Source organism: Phasianus colchicus, chromosome 1 (genome assembly GCF_987193195.1).
Source record: "Phasianus colchicus chromosome 1, bPhaCol1.hap1.1, whole genome shotgun sequence".
In the NCBI taxonomy this organism is placed as follows: Eukaryota; Metazoa; Chordata; class Aves; order Galliformes; family Phasianidae; genus Phasianus; species Phasianus colchicus.
In genome coordinates this window covers 143,891,634-143,906,583 of record NC_143436.1, presented here as the reverse complement: position 1 = coordinate 143,906,583, position 14,950 = coordinate 143,891,634, and the positions used below count along the sequence as shown (strand labels likewise).

Genomic DNA, 14,950 nt, shown 5'->3' with positions numbered 1-14,950 from the left:
CCCTCTCGCGTCGGACTCCGCCCCCAGGTGAGCGGTGCTGCGCGCGCTGAAGATCGTCCATAAGGCGGTCGGTCCTTCGCTGGGGTCGGACCGGTTAGGCGGCACCGGGCGGCCGCGGGCAGCGCAGAGCCGTGAGGCGCTTGACCGACATCTGGGGGTTGTCGTGTGTTAAACCTTGAGGGAGCCGTCTGAAGCGACGAGGCGGTGTTAGCGGCTTTGGGTTGTTTGTGGTAATAATGCTCTTGAGTTTTCTCTAGTAAAACTTCAGCGGTTCACACGGTTCTGGGGTTATATTTTGAATTGTGCCTCACGGATTCTTCTTTCTCGTGGTAGCTAAGGAAGGGCAATGGGAGTTCAAGGACTTTGGAAACTGCTGGAGTGCACTGGAAGACCTATAAACCCAGAAATACTGGAAGGAAAAATTCTTGCTGTTGGTATCCTTTAAAGTAAGGCTGAGGAACCAAATTTATTAGAGAATTTATTCAAGCCACTTCACTTAATTCTACGTGAAAGCTTTTTTTTAAAGAAAAAATATTTTAAATTGTGACAATACTTTGATATTTTGCCCTTCTACTATGTGCTATTGAGACCTCACCTGGAGTACTCTGTCCAAATCTGGAGTCCTCAGCACAGGAGAGATGTGGACCTGCTCGAGTGCATCCTGAGAAGCACCATAAAAATGAACCAAGGGGTGGAACGCCTCTACTACCAGGACAGGCTGAGAGAGCTGGAGCTGTTCATGTTAGTGAAAAGAAGGCTCCAGGGAGACCTGAAAGCAGCTTTTTAGGGGGGCTGTAAGAAGGAAGGAGATAGACTTTAGCAGTGTCTTCTCCTGTGACAGGACAAGGGGAAATGTTTTCAAACTAAAACCATTTTTAGTGGGATTTAGATTGGAAATAAAGAAAAAGGTTTTTATGATAAGGGTAGTGAAGCAGTGGAACAGGTTGCCCAGAGAGGTGGTGGATGCCCCATCCCTGGAGACGTTCCAGATCAGTCTGGAAAGGTCTCTGACAGTCTGATCTACTGTAAGTGTCCCTATTCCTTGCAAGGAATTGGACTAGATGACCTTTAAAGGTTCCTTCGAGCTCAAATGATTCTGTGATAATTGTAACTTTTATATGAACTTTCCTATCGTATAAACTTGGTTAAATACTGGAAAAATGTTAGAAAGATGTGGAAATAAGTTACCCTTCTTTTATTTATAAACATTACTGGGGAGATAATGCACTGCTTCACAGCAGTTTCAATTTTACTTTTTGTCCAGGGCAAGAGAAACAAGGGTTTATTCTTCTCTGAAGTTCACAAATATATGGATAACAGTGGGTTCAATAGGCCAAGCATGGAACAGTAAGCCACTCAGTCGAATTTGCACTTTACAGAAACTGTTAATATGCAGTCTCACATCTATATCATATTATCTCCTCTTAACCATTCTTTAAGATATCAGTATTTGGTTGAACCAGGCAATAAAGGGAGTCAGAGATCGTCATGGTAATACTATACAAAATGCTCATCTCCTCACTCTTTTTAATCGACTCTGCAAGTTGCTGTTCTTTCGAATTCGGCCTGTCTTTGTTTTTGATGGGGAGGCACCACTTCTGAAGAGACAGACCTTGGTATGTACCTTTTCTGAGTCACTGCAATATAAAATATGATGCATGTCTGTTGATACTGAGTAGCCATTTTAAAATTCCTTGAATTCTGTTTATACTTCTCAGCCATGAGGGTGGAGGGCTTGAAGCAAACTGTTGTGCAGATGTTCTTTCTAATCCCAGTCTTTGTCAGCTCTTGGAGCATGCAGCTTCTCCCTTTTGATTGATAAATTTTCAGGTTTGATTTTCATACCTACCAGATTGTAGAGAGGTGGATGATGGCAAAAGGCTGACTTCTACTTCAGAATGGATCTGCACATGACTATTGCAAGCATTTGTACCCACACGCTGAAAACCACTGTTGAATCCCATGGAGGACACTGACCCAGGTTTAGAGTATTTGAAGGCTATGTGTGTGTAGAATGAGTTAGGAGTTGCTCATAGGCTCAGCATGCAGAATTCTAAGTGTTGTTTACTTGATGCATATCTTCAACATCCAGCAAAATTAACTGGTGTTTTTTGTTCACAGGCAAAGCGAAGACACAGAAAAGAATTGGCTATCAGTGATTCCAGGAAAACTGCAGAGAAACTCTTGAAAACATTTCTGAAGAGACAAGCTATCAAAGCTGCTCTTACAGGCAAAAGGCAGGAATAAAAATTATTTTGCCTTTGTTTATGTTGGCAGATAAGTTTTATGTAGCTAAAAATCATTGTTGTCTTTTTTTTCCCCTAAGCAGTGAAGTCTATCCCAGTATTTCACAAGTTCGAAGAGAAGAAATTGATGATATTTATGTATTGCCCTCTTTAGGGGATGAAGAGAAGAACAGGTAGGTAGAACTAAGAAAAATAGTTTAAATGATTGTAATAAACTCAGATAAGTATATAAGATACTGTTTTTGAAGTTGTTGGAAGATTTTTGATCCATATGATTCCTTAATATGTAACATATCTTCAGTTTGTGTTTTATTTCAATTTCTTTTTGGACAGATTGGATTGTAGCTTGGATCCAGAGGCCTTCTAGTTATTTATTTTAGAGTAACTAATAGAACAAGCTTTCAGCCTGTAGATTAGATTTCTACCCTGAACACTTGTTGAGGGCTAGAAGTGCTCCCTCACTTTCTGTGGCTACATCTATGAGAGTAAATGAACCTGACTTTTCAAGTGGATGGCTGTTGTGTGTCAGCTGGATGCTGGTTCTTGTCCCCTCATCCAGAGGTGTAGATGCACTGAGCAGAAGTAGACACATTTGTCAAATATGTGACATCTTAAATAAGGGCAAGGGAGGTGACTGACCACCACTGCTCTGCCTGTGTGAAGCCCCATCTGCAGAACTGTGTCCAGGCCCGGGGTCCCCAGTACTTTTCCTAAGTGTCAGGGAGGGAAGGCTAATATCCTTTTGCTTAAAATACAAATTTAATTTACCCAAGGAAATGTCTTTTTTCTTGTTGTGATTTTTAGCTCAGAGGAAGAAGAAGAAAAAGAATGGGAAGTAAGAATGACCCAGAAAAGGCTTCTCCGGGTAAATGCATCCTAATTCCCTTGTTATTGTGAACTATCCTGTCATTTAAGTGCTATGTTTTTTTTAAATAAAAAAAAGTTTGGGCTTGAAGATATAGGTGTTACTATAGCATTACTGACCAAGTAAGCAAGTTGATTTTAAGAATGCCATGATTTCCTACAAATCTAAAAATATAAGTGGAATTTTCTTCACTTGAACACAGCAAAATAGGAATTTTTATGGTTTCCTTTTAGACAACTTTCTCTGGAATAAAAGTGTTTCTTTTATAATATCAAAAAATGAAATGTGTGCATTTTTTCACATGTGTATGCGCAGGTAAGACAGCATATTGAACAGAATTTGCATACTTATCTGAGTACAGATTGACATTGAAATGCATTGGTCCTTGAGTTTTCACAGACGAACTCTGTATTCCTTTCTGATGTACTGATTTTAGAGGAAGAGGAGAGAAGAAACACATCAGCTAAGCAGAATGTGTAATGAATTGTAAAATTATTTTTTCTTTCCAAGCAGGAAAAAAAACCAGCATTAAATAAACTCTCTTGGAAATAACTGTCAGTGTTAGAAGTAATTTGCAAAAAAAAAAAAAAAAAAAGAGAAAAGAGAAAAAAAACAAAAACAAAAGCAAAACAAAACCTCTTTGGAAGGATAAAATCAGACTTGCTAAGGCTGTAAGACTGTCTTCTGTGACTCATGCTGAATATATTTTTATAAAAAGAATGAAACCAAGTTTTTATATAGTGTGCTTCAAACAGTATAGGAAATATTAACAAAGATTTTATAGGTTTTTATGTTTTTGTTTTTTAATTTGAAAGGATGATGAAAATATTTCACTGTTTTTAGGCTGTCATACAAAATAAATGTATATATTTTTCCCGTTTTTTTAATAGGAACAATTATTTGAAAACCCTCATGCTATAGATATAGATTCAGAAGATTTTAACAAGCTGCCTCCAGAAGTAAAGCATGAGATCTTGTCTGATATGAAGGAACTCACTAAACGAAATAGAACATTATTTGAAGCAATGCCAGAGGTAATATTTAAAATAGTGTCAAGCCATTGGGGTGGTTTGATTGCAGATGTATCACATCTGGAGAGCTTTACTCTTGTATTCTATTTAATGAGAAATGTTATAATAAGGGGGAAGGAAAAGCAAGCAAGTAATGACTCCTAACAGATCCTTCCCATGTGTGCTTTCAGTGTCCTATCTCTTGATTTCTACTGAAATTGCTAGAGCTAATTCAGTTTGGCAAGAATGAAAAAAGCATGCTGTGTCTCATCCCTTAGCAGCATCATGCACAATGTTTCAGTTACAAGGAACATGCTGCTAATGCAGATAAGTCAGGCAGAATGAGTGCAGCTTGGATTATAAACCCCCGGATTGTTAGGGAAGCTCACAACTGGGAAAAGACCTGCACGTTTGTAACTTAGATGTGATACTAAAGCCATTCAGAGATGAGTGGGGAATCCTACAGTGCTACTTATAGAATAGCTTTCTGGAGCACAAATATTTTTGAAGTACAGTATCAGATGGAATGATAGCTTGTGCCTCAGTGCAAGCTAAGCATCATTTTGTGGTGAACAGCATCTTAAAACCACCCACATGTGGATTCTATTATAATTGCATTGTTGTTAAGATGGGGACTAGTTCTGTTAGCCAGCTCGCTTTTGTTGATCACATCATTTAGATCTCATTGTGTTTAACCAGCATTCAGAACTTCTTAATGGTATCTTTTAGAATTCTATTGTGTATTGCAGCAATAATAGCATTGTCACTTGTGAATGCAGCAGTCAGTAAATGCCAAATGTTACCTACTTAAAGGAAATAAGAAAATACTTCTATTAAAAGGCTTTGCAGAGCATGGTAATTACACTTGCTTTGAAGGTACAGTTAGTGTCATTTTTTGAAAAAATGACTTGGATTTTTTTTTTTTTTTTTTTTTAATTAAGGACTCCAGTGACTTTTCCCAGTACCAGCTTAGGGGTTTGCTTAAGAAAAGTCACCTCAGCCGGTGCATAGAAAATGTAGAAAAAGAGTTGAATCAGCAGCACTCGGGTCAAATCCAAACGCAGTATGAGAATGAAGGTGGTTTTGTGAAAGAAATGGAATCTAGAAGGATAATCTCTGAAGACTCTTCTCACTATATCTTAATAAAAGGTATGTCAGGTCTTTACTGTATAAAACCTTTTATTCACTGTGTGCAGTCTGCAGCTTTTAATTTTGAGAAAAGACCTGAATGTTGTTTACAGGTGTATGTAGTGAATTTTACTGTACTGTTAGACATAATTAACTGTGATTGACAAATGTAGAAAACTGGCTTATTAATCTTCAAATGATGTTTTTTTTTTTCTTATGTAGTATGGAATGCTAGTATAAAATAGCATTTTATCTTAAATAAACCAATTTTTTTTCAGGTTTTCAAGCAAAAGAAGATACTAGTAAAGACTTGGAAGCTACTGCAGGACCTTCATCAGAGAGATCTGAATTGAATAAAATAAATGAATCTCCAGCTAATGCAGAGTTAATTGCATCTGACAAGTTGCAGACAGAGAAAGATAACAGTGTAGAAACAGCACCACCCTCTCCCCAAACATTGCTTGCTATCCAGGCAGCAATGGTGGGAAGCAGCTCAGAAGAAGAACTGGGAGATGAAAATAAAGAACAACTAAACCTGACTCGATCTGTAGTGGAAGAAGGCAGTGTGTCTCCAAGAACACTGCGGGCAATTCAGCAAGCTCTGAATGATGATGATGAAAAGGAGGAAGTTGTTACTGTTAGAACTGATAGAGTGCAAACAGAAAGGTCAAAAGCGAAGGATTTTCTTCTTAGTAGCTCAGATGAGGAAGATCAGATTCCTGAAGGTAAAGAGGATAAAGAAATACTTATATCTACAATTCATTCATCAAACCAAGCAATTGTGCAGGACGTTGAATTTGGACAAAAGAGTCAGGAGTTGGGAAAAAATTGTATTACATCTGAGGGCACCAGTATGTCCACAGATAAAAATTACTCTTGTGTTGATGATACTGAAAAAGGGAAAGAAGTTGTAGACACAGAATTAAGTGGTTCAAAATTAGACTCAACTTATTTGGAAGACAAGGATGTGAACTTGTGCATTCAGAAGTCAAGCTGTTCTACTTCACAAGCTAGTACAGGGCCTTTGATTCACAGTGAAACAGCAGGATTTTCTAAAACCGAGGAAAACTTGAAAATTTGTGAAAGTACAGAGCAAGTTCATTCACAAACAGAAGAGAATGTATGTGAGGTACAAAAGGAAACTGAAATTCTTCCAGCAACAGGAAGTCCTAAGGAGGAAAGAGAAGGGACATTACAGTCTGAAGACAGTGATTCTGATGGTATGTGCATTTTAATTGAGTAAAAAGATAAAAAGATAAAGCCTTACTGTATTTGAAATCAATTGAATTTAACATTTCTTTCCTTGTAAGAAATGCTTTTAGACAGATCTATTCCTACACACACTGGAATTGGGAAGAAAATCTGAGCTATATTTTTCCTATAGTGCTGTGCCTGGGTACACAATATGGAAAAACAGGAAAGATTGTTTTTCTATACCTTGAACTCAATTAACTTATATATGGATGGTTAACTACTTGTTTGTTTGTTTGTTTGTTTGTTTCACAGTTCTTGTATCTCTTTATTTCATATAGCAAAAGCAAAAGAACAACCAAGCCAGCAAACCCAACCTCAAAACAAAACAAACAAAAAACAAACCAACCCACCACCCAACTAAAAAATAAGTTGAAACATGTCTTTTTTTAAGTAAACAGCAAGAAACTGAGCTCTTTGTTCTCCCTTTATAGGAAGCTTTATTGAAGTGGACACTGTGATCAGTAATGAAGATGAATTTTCTACTGAATATGAGGAGAGACTGGGTGATAAAACAGAACTTTCAGAAAACGGGGAAGATGGACTTGATATAGTCACACACAACTTGCTGCATGAGTCTGATGAAGTGCAGCTGATGAGCAGTCAGAATGCTGAAAAAGAAGATAATAATAAAGATGCAGAAAATGAGTGGCAAGACATCAGTTTGGTAACTTTGATGCTTGTCTTAAGCTGGTAGTGAAGTGCTCTGTCTCAAAATACTTTTCAAGGAAAACCATTAGGGAACTTTTTCATAACTTGAATATGTTTATTTAAATTCTGTAGGGTTTTTTTTTTTTAAAGATGACAGTTAAATAATATCTGAAACTGGGGGAAGTGTAAGCTTTTAGCACTCTCATGAGGAGATTTGGGTATGATCTTATAATTTACCGCATAAGAGAAGCTATGACAGTTTCCTGATATGAATTAATGGAGCTTATACTACTCGTTGTGGACATAGATATTATTAGGTAAGGTATAAAATGGTTAAAGTGACCAAACACTTGTTTTATTTTTCAGGAAGAACTAGAAGAATTAGAAAATGACCTTTCTGCTGAGCAGGAAATACTTCAGTCTCAAAAGCAGCAGCAGGAGCGTGTTGCTTCTTCTGTAACAGGACAGATGTTCTTGGAAAGCCAGGTAATTCACTGAATCATTTGACACAATATAAGACATGCCCTCCCACCCTCACAGTCAAATGTTTTCCTTTTCTTCCTCTTAGGAGTTTATTTTCTTCAGTCTGCTTGATTTTTAAATATTTAAAGTACTGAGATGAATCTTCAAGTCCAAGAATTTTAAGTAAATGTTATAACACTATAAAATAATAATAAAATTATGAGTAAATCAACATTTTTAAAGCACCAGATTTTTAAGTATGGATCAATTAGATCTTTTTAAGGAATCTCACCAATAGTATTTGCATAAGCTTCAGCTTCTGTTTGATTATTCACATTGAAAGGATAATCCAGCATAATGCAAGGACTGCTTGAATACAGTGTCTCTGAGATGATACAATATAGCATACTAGTAATGGTATCTATGATGTAATAAAATGATTAGAATAATTTCTGAAACATACACAAACACTTGTATTTTCTTTTGTATAAAAATCACCCTTTGTATAAAAGGGATAATTTGTATGGTTATAAAGTGATGGAAATTTTTCTTTCCTGTGTATTTACTCATTGTTTCTTCAGATTTTTTAAGGGTTAATGGATTGTGCTTTGTAGCATTACATGTCATATAATGGTTTTGCACAATATATGCAGCACATAGATGCATGTATTTAATATATATATATATATATATATATATATATATATATATATACATTTACCAAATATATACTGAATAATTTATATCCTAGGTTTTGCAGTGATTATTACATCTAAATTGGGAGCAGTGGTATAAATGGAAAGTATAATTCGTAGAGATGAAGTAGTCCATAACTTTTTAACTAGCACTTGCCTGTTAACCTGGTGTGTGGGTTATTTAACTGAGGATGAATAATGTATTATATAAAAGCAGATAGTGTAAAATATATCAAAATACGTGTATACCAAAACGTTATCCTCACAGAATGAGTAGTCTGCTTACTATTAGTTGCCTGATACACATATTTCTCGTATACCTTCTACTACTTCTGTGAGCTAAGTTGATGACTAATTTTTTCTTTTTTAAACCTGCATCTCTTTTTTTTCATGGACACCACAAAAATGTATTTGTAATGTATGAACTTCTGTCCATGTGAAAGTAGCAATTATAGAAAGAATGTTACTTAATTTTTTTGTATAATTAAAATAGGAGTTTCTCAGTCTCTGTAGTATCAGTGTGAACCAGCAGTGCTTGACTTGTGTGGTACTATCTGCCTGATGAGTAAGTGGGACTTTTGCCTTAACTGTGCCTAATACTTTTTAGTGGAAATATTAAATACCTCCCAACTGTGAATTTAGCTTTTTTGAGTCACGTATTAGTATATTACAATCCATTTTTCAAATAAAGTATTAACTGTTTTGTCTTCATCCTACAGGAGCTTCTCCGCCTATTCGGCATTCCGTACATTGAAGCTCCTATGGAAGCAGAGGCACAGTGTGCTATATTGGACCTCACTGATCAGACCTCTGGAACAATCACTGATGATAGTGATGTTTGGTTATTTGGTGCACGGCATGTTTATAAAAATTTCTTCAGTCAAAACAAATATGTGGAATATTACCAATATGTTGATTTTCAAAACCAGCTGGGTAAGGACCAGCGATTGTAGATACAGTCTTTGATAAGACACTTAAGACACTTTTGCCATGTATCTTTCTGAAGTTGGATTTCCTACAGAAACAGATAACATATGCATAAAATGCAGCGTTCTTTGGAAAGTCTCTAAAGTCATTCAGTTGGATTACTGTTTTTATTGCCAGATGGAAGTTTATTTTGGATATATTGACACGTAATGATTAAAAAGGGATTCAATGTAATATGTAAAAAGGTTTTGCAGTTAATATTTGACAGCTTTTTCTTCTGATTGTTCCTGAACTTCCTAATCAGATTATTGCTAATTATGTTGAACTGTTGAGCTTTAGTATTATGTAGTATATTGAAGAAAATATGAACTAATTCTGCATAAGCAAGACAATAATAAAAAACAACCTATTACTCTTTTTAAAGTCACTCTGACACTTTTAGGATAGGTCTTTGAAATTAAACCATCTTGAGACAGGTTAGTTTTACCCTACTGATGATGTGTTGTTGCGCTAGTGTGTGAAATTCAGCATGCAGTGGAAAATGTATCTCTGTTTTCTTTTCTCAGCAAAGAGAAGGCTATTATACTTATTATTACTTATTTTAGGTATGCCACTGTAGTTTACTTGGAAAGAAGTTCTATAAAAGCACACGTGTGATTTTTAATCAGTAATAATGTAATAAACAGATTATTTGTTGGAAAAAATAGCCATCATCTATCTTCATGACACATTCCTCTGCAGTTTAATGCATTGAAAAGTAGTATTAAGGTGTAATAGAAGTATAATTCTTTCTTGACAGTTGTTGAATATCATGACTAGCATTCTGATGTCTGCTAAGACACACATCCCTCCTTTTCTCCACAGAAATATTTCTTTTTTTATCTAAACTCCTGAAGCTAGTCACTGAAAATCACTCTGGCTTCGGAAGATCTTGCTGATTACCATGTACAAATGGTCTAGTCAGTTCTTCTTTCTGTCTGTTTCAGAGGCTCTTTTAGTCTGTTGGTCCAGTTTGGGAACTCTTTCAAGAAGTAGAGGCATTCATATTATGGAACTGAGGACTTGAATATTTTTATTTCTGATTTAGGAGTTACTAAATTCAGGTCAGCATTAGATGAGAAAAGGATGGCAAAATGTATGCATATAAGTACATGAGAAAAATATGTAAAATTATCTCTCTTCTTGAAAGCCATTGGGGAAATCTGAGTTTCTACTTTATAACAATTTAATTTTGGCAAGATATGCTAAACTGTGCTTAAGTAGCAAATGCAGCTATGGTGCTTGAGGTAGCAGTAGTATATTAACACTGCTCTAGAATATAATTTAGCAAATCTGGTTGTTAATGCATGTATATTTCTTCTGTTGTTTGTCTTTCAGAAAATACAGTATTTTTAATTTGTAAGAGAACATATGAGGAATCCAGTGGCTATATTTGGTTTACACACTTTCTTTTACAGGGTTAGATCGAAGCAAGTTAATTAATTTGGCATACTTGCTTGGAAGTGACTACACTGAGGGAATCCCAAATGTTGGCTTTGTAACAGCGATGGAGATCTTAAATGAATTTCCTGGACATGGATTGGAGCCTCTCCTAAAATTCGCGTAAGCTTTGCTGGATTTTGTTGATTTTTCTTTCGTATTTATCTGTAATATCAATGTTAGTGAATATACTTTCTGCTACTTAAGTATACAACAAAATGTCTGACCGTCACCAAGGAGGCTAACTTAACTATGAAATATGTAACTCCGTTGTATCGGTACTTGAAATGGCAGGTAATCAAAACGGTGTGTTGATGCAGCAACTACAGCAAGACTAGTGAAGACAATAGAACAGCTTTAAAACTGTGCAACTGCCTCTGAGTTTATTGCAGAGCTGGATCCCTAGTGGAGTCAAGGTTGTTTCTCCCTGAGTATGTGAGAAGGTGCTGTAGCTTGCCCATAGAGAAAAAGAGACTTGATGACCTGGAAAGAGACAGACAGGTAGGCTGTGGGGAAGAACAAAGTTTGAAGTGTGCCAAGCCAATTGTATTGGTAATTGTGAGGATTACAGACTCATAGAATCTTTTTGTTGGTAGGGACCTTAAAGATAATCTAGATCCAGCTCCCCTGCTGTGCACAGGGGTATACCTTCCATCCCTGGAGACATTCAGAGCCAAGCTGGATGTGGCTCTGGGCAGCCTGGTCTAGTCATTGGTGGCCCTGCACATAGCAGGGGGGTTGAAACTAGATGATCTTTGAGGTCCTTTTCAACCCAGGCCATTCTATGAATCTGTGATGCCACTAAACCAGGTTGCTCAGAGTGGTTAGAAGTTTGTTTGATCTCTGGTTTTTATACCAAAAAAACTCCAAAGAATGATTGTTACATGTATAGTATCCTTCCATTTGGCTTCTTAGGTGGAATCCAGGTGGTGTTTGCTACCTTGGCTGACAATGGCTGTGTTTACTGTATGTTTTGTCCTTTTTACTTTCAGATTTTTATGCCCGTTTGACCATTTTTATTTGAAAATCTCCTACCTCATACCTTGCAGTAGCTGAAGTAGGGAGTGTGATTAAAGCCATTTAAGATAGCACAGTGGCTCTTGGCATTTAAAGTTACATTTTATGGGAACAAGTGAATACTTTTCTCTGTTTTTCAGTGAGTGGTGGAACGAGGCTCAGAAGAATAAGAAAATCAGACCTAATCCACGTGATACCAGAGTCAAGAAGAAATTGCGGGAGCTGCAGCTTTCTTCTGGTTTCCCAAATCCAGCAGTGGCAGAAGCATACCTGAAGCCTGTGGTGGATGAGACAAGAGGCTCATTCACCTGGGGGAAGCCTGATGTAGAGCAGATTAGAGAATATCCTTTTACTATAAAACAGGAATTGCTAGCTAAAAATACTCAGGTTAAAGTTCATAAGGCTAGCTAGTGCCTCAGTAACAGAGTGACAAATTCTTAGTATCTCACTGGTGTGAGGGACCTCCTTACCCCATCTGAATGTACTTTCCTACACTGATACTAACTCTGGAATAAAAAAAAAAATGTAGATATATGTGCATGGCATTTGGGGCATTGCTGCCCTTCTGCTTCACTCTGAATACAGGGTCTTACAGCTGAACTGACTGACTAGTGACATTATAATTCTGTAACTGTACTGTCACAAGTAGATTTCAAAACCTGTTTATTCACCATATTCTCTGCAATAATGCCATTTCTTGCAACAATTGTAGCTTGAGCTGCAGTGAATTGTTGAAAAGTAGATGGCAACCTATACAGAGTTAATAGTGTTTTAAACAGTAAACCAAAGTTCCACTGTTTGTAAGTGTAAAAATATGGTTTATTTATAGATGTTGTGTTTTGTGACAGTGCTGCATAGCCAAAATGCACTTTTTCTTTATGAAGACATACTTTTGGAAATGCTGATGTTAGAGTTCTGTAACTAACAGAGATGTAATGTCGTTATGAAAATACATGGCATAATGCTAGAATCATCCACATAAGTTGGCTTTAATAACTTAAGATATTTTCTGCTTCTTTAGTAGTAAAATCTCTGAAGAAACTTTCCTCTAGGCATTGGTTATTTGAGGAATTTCTATTTTGTGTTTACAGAATAGTAGCAATAGCCATTTTGTGATGTTCCTTAGCTTTCTGCATATTCTGTAAAGATCACTTTGGCTGGACTAGGACAAAGACAGATGACATCCTTTTGCCTGTGATAAAACAACTCAACTTGCAACAGGTATGGTACAGAGCGATGTATACCTTAAGGCTAGCTGGAAAAATGTAAGAATCATTTTGAAATGAACAGCAAGGCCATATATTTCTCAGAAACTTGGATTTGGACATTTTTTATCTTAATGTATATTTATATTTTAAAATCTTTAAATGAGTCTCTAGATTTTATTTCTTTATGATTGGGTTTATTGTGAGGCATTCTACTTAATTTCAGTGGTTGTAATTTTAATAGTTGATATAAAGCTTTATCATGTACCTACCTCAAATCCTGGTTGCAGTTTGTTTTCTGGACATAAGTAGAACTACAAGTACCTCCAGTACATTTAGTGCTTTTAAAAGACACTATGTTGTCTCTTAAAATGATTCATAAGAAAGCCCCTCAGATTTTAGTAAAGTGAAATGGACCATTGGGTACCACACTCATTCTTTAAGGAGAAGTGCAGAATGAACCATTTATCAAGAGCCTATTTATAATATTATTGTTCTTCACCAATAAATGTGCTGTGAACTTACATACAACTTAAAAGTGAATAGTGATGCATGCTGTGATACTCTGAAAGTCAGTGGTAGAATGGTTTTCTTCAGCTCATATTCTTTTCTTTTGCTATCAATGAGATGTAGTCTACACCAGTCTTCTAGGCTCTCTCTGTCAGCCAAAGGAGCGAAAAGTACCACAAAACAGGTTAAATCCATATACTTTCAGGCTGACTAAGGCAACCTCTGGAAGCATCTGTCTCTTAGCCAATTTTAGGGATAATATAGAGGACTAGCATAGTCTGTACAGCAAGCCTAGCTGTAGTTAACACAGATCCATTGTGTTTGACTACTTCTAGTTCTACTCTCAAATCTGTTGCAGCATGTGATACAATAACTCCATTCAAATGACATTATTTTGTTGCAGTAGTATATGCAGATACAAAGTGCACTAATAGTATCTTCTTAATAAACATTCTGTTGTTTTAACAGCTTGCAGTTAAGCACTTTTTTGCAAGGATATACTTAAGAGCACTACAGAGATTCTCTGTATCAGGGTTTAAAATAAAATTGTGTTTCTAAGTAAAATCATGCACGCATTGTTAATAAAAAGTTCACTCATTTTGCCCATTATTTAGTTTCTATCAAAGTTCTCATTGCATAATTTATAATAAAGTGCAGTTATTACTGGAGTCATGCATCTGATTATCTACGTGCATTCTGATTTCATTAGTTTTTATCCTGTTTTAATTTATAATGCTTTGTAGTATAACTTAGGTAACAACAGTCTTTCTGTCACAAAAATGTCCAAAGCTGTTTCACTGTTTTTTTCTTTTCTTTTTTTTTTTTAATAGACTCAGCTTCGAATTGATTCGTTCTTCAGATTAGAACAACATGAAAAACAAGCTATTAAAAGTCAGAGACTACGTAGAGCTGTGAGTTGTCTAAAGAGAAAGGAAAATGATGAAATTTCAGAGGCTACTGCTGTTATGGAGAAAGAACTTACTCAGCACAAGGAAAAGAAAGGGGAAAGTGCTTCAGGCTCCACAGGTCATCAAGCTGTGGTGACAGAAATCCAAAGTGGAAAGAAAAGAAGGCATTCAGATTCCAAAAAAGTACATTTACTTGGAGGTGGTTTTGTTGGGAGTTTGCATCTTTCAGAAACTTCTAGTGACTCCTCAGCAGAAGAATCAGAAAGCAGAGATTTAGACAAGAGCAAAAGAAGGAAAATTGCCTCTAAAACAGAGACAGCAGATCACAGAAAGAGCTACAGTAGCTCAAGTGGTGAGGATGAAGAACTGGGTAACATGATTTTGGTGACTGCCAAACCTGTATTTAAGGGCAGAAAACAAAAATCACAGAGTAAGGGAGGAAGAAAAAAGAGGAGGTCTTAAAGGAAAGAAGTCATAAAAAGGCAGACTATGTAAATGGGCTTTATTACTTAAAGTCTGTAAATATTCTAATGATTTTTTGGTATAAAAACAATAAATTATCCTTATTGATCATGCATTTGTCATGAATTGTCTTT

The 14,950-nt window shown here is 36.2% G+C and overlaps 1 protein-coding gene across 1 annotated transcript; it reads left to right on the top strand.

The window, feature by feature from the left end:
• Positions 1–38: 38 nt before the first annotated feature.
• On the top strand, positions 39–14,931 carry ERCC5 (ERCC excision repair 5, endonuclease). Its single transcript, XM_090129078.1, has 16 exons — positions 39–230; positions 334–434; positions 1,441–1,616; positions 2,122–2,237; positions 2,327–2,419; positions 3,051–3,111; positions 4,002–4,145; positions 5,063–5,270; positions 5,528–6,469; positions 6,935–7,167; positions 7,518–7,637; positions 9,028–9,241; positions 10,693–10,837; positions 11,872–12,074; positions 12,870–12,952; positions 14,277–14,931. Exons 2-16 carry the CDS (start codon positions 347–349, stop codon positions 14,814–14,816), a joined length of 3,366 nt encoding a protein of 1,121 aa, XP_089985204.1. The 5' UTR covers positions 39–230; positions 334–346; the 3' UTR covers positions 14,817–14,931.
• The last annotated feature ends 19 nt before the right edge of the window (positions 14,932–14,950 follow it).

Coding starts and splice junctions, on each gene's coding strand:
- ERCC5 (XM_090129078.1), top strand. CDS start 347: ATGGGAGTTCAAGGACTTTGGAAACTGCTGGAGTGCACTGGAAGACCT. Junction 4,146..5,062: donor TATTTGAAGCAATGCCAGAG/GTAATATTTAAA, acceptor TTTTTAATTAAG/GACTCCAGTGACTTTTCCCA. Junction 7,638..9,027: donor AGATGTTCTTGGAAAGCCAG/GTAATTCACTGA, acceptor TTCATCCTACAG/GAGCTTCTCCGCCTATTCGG.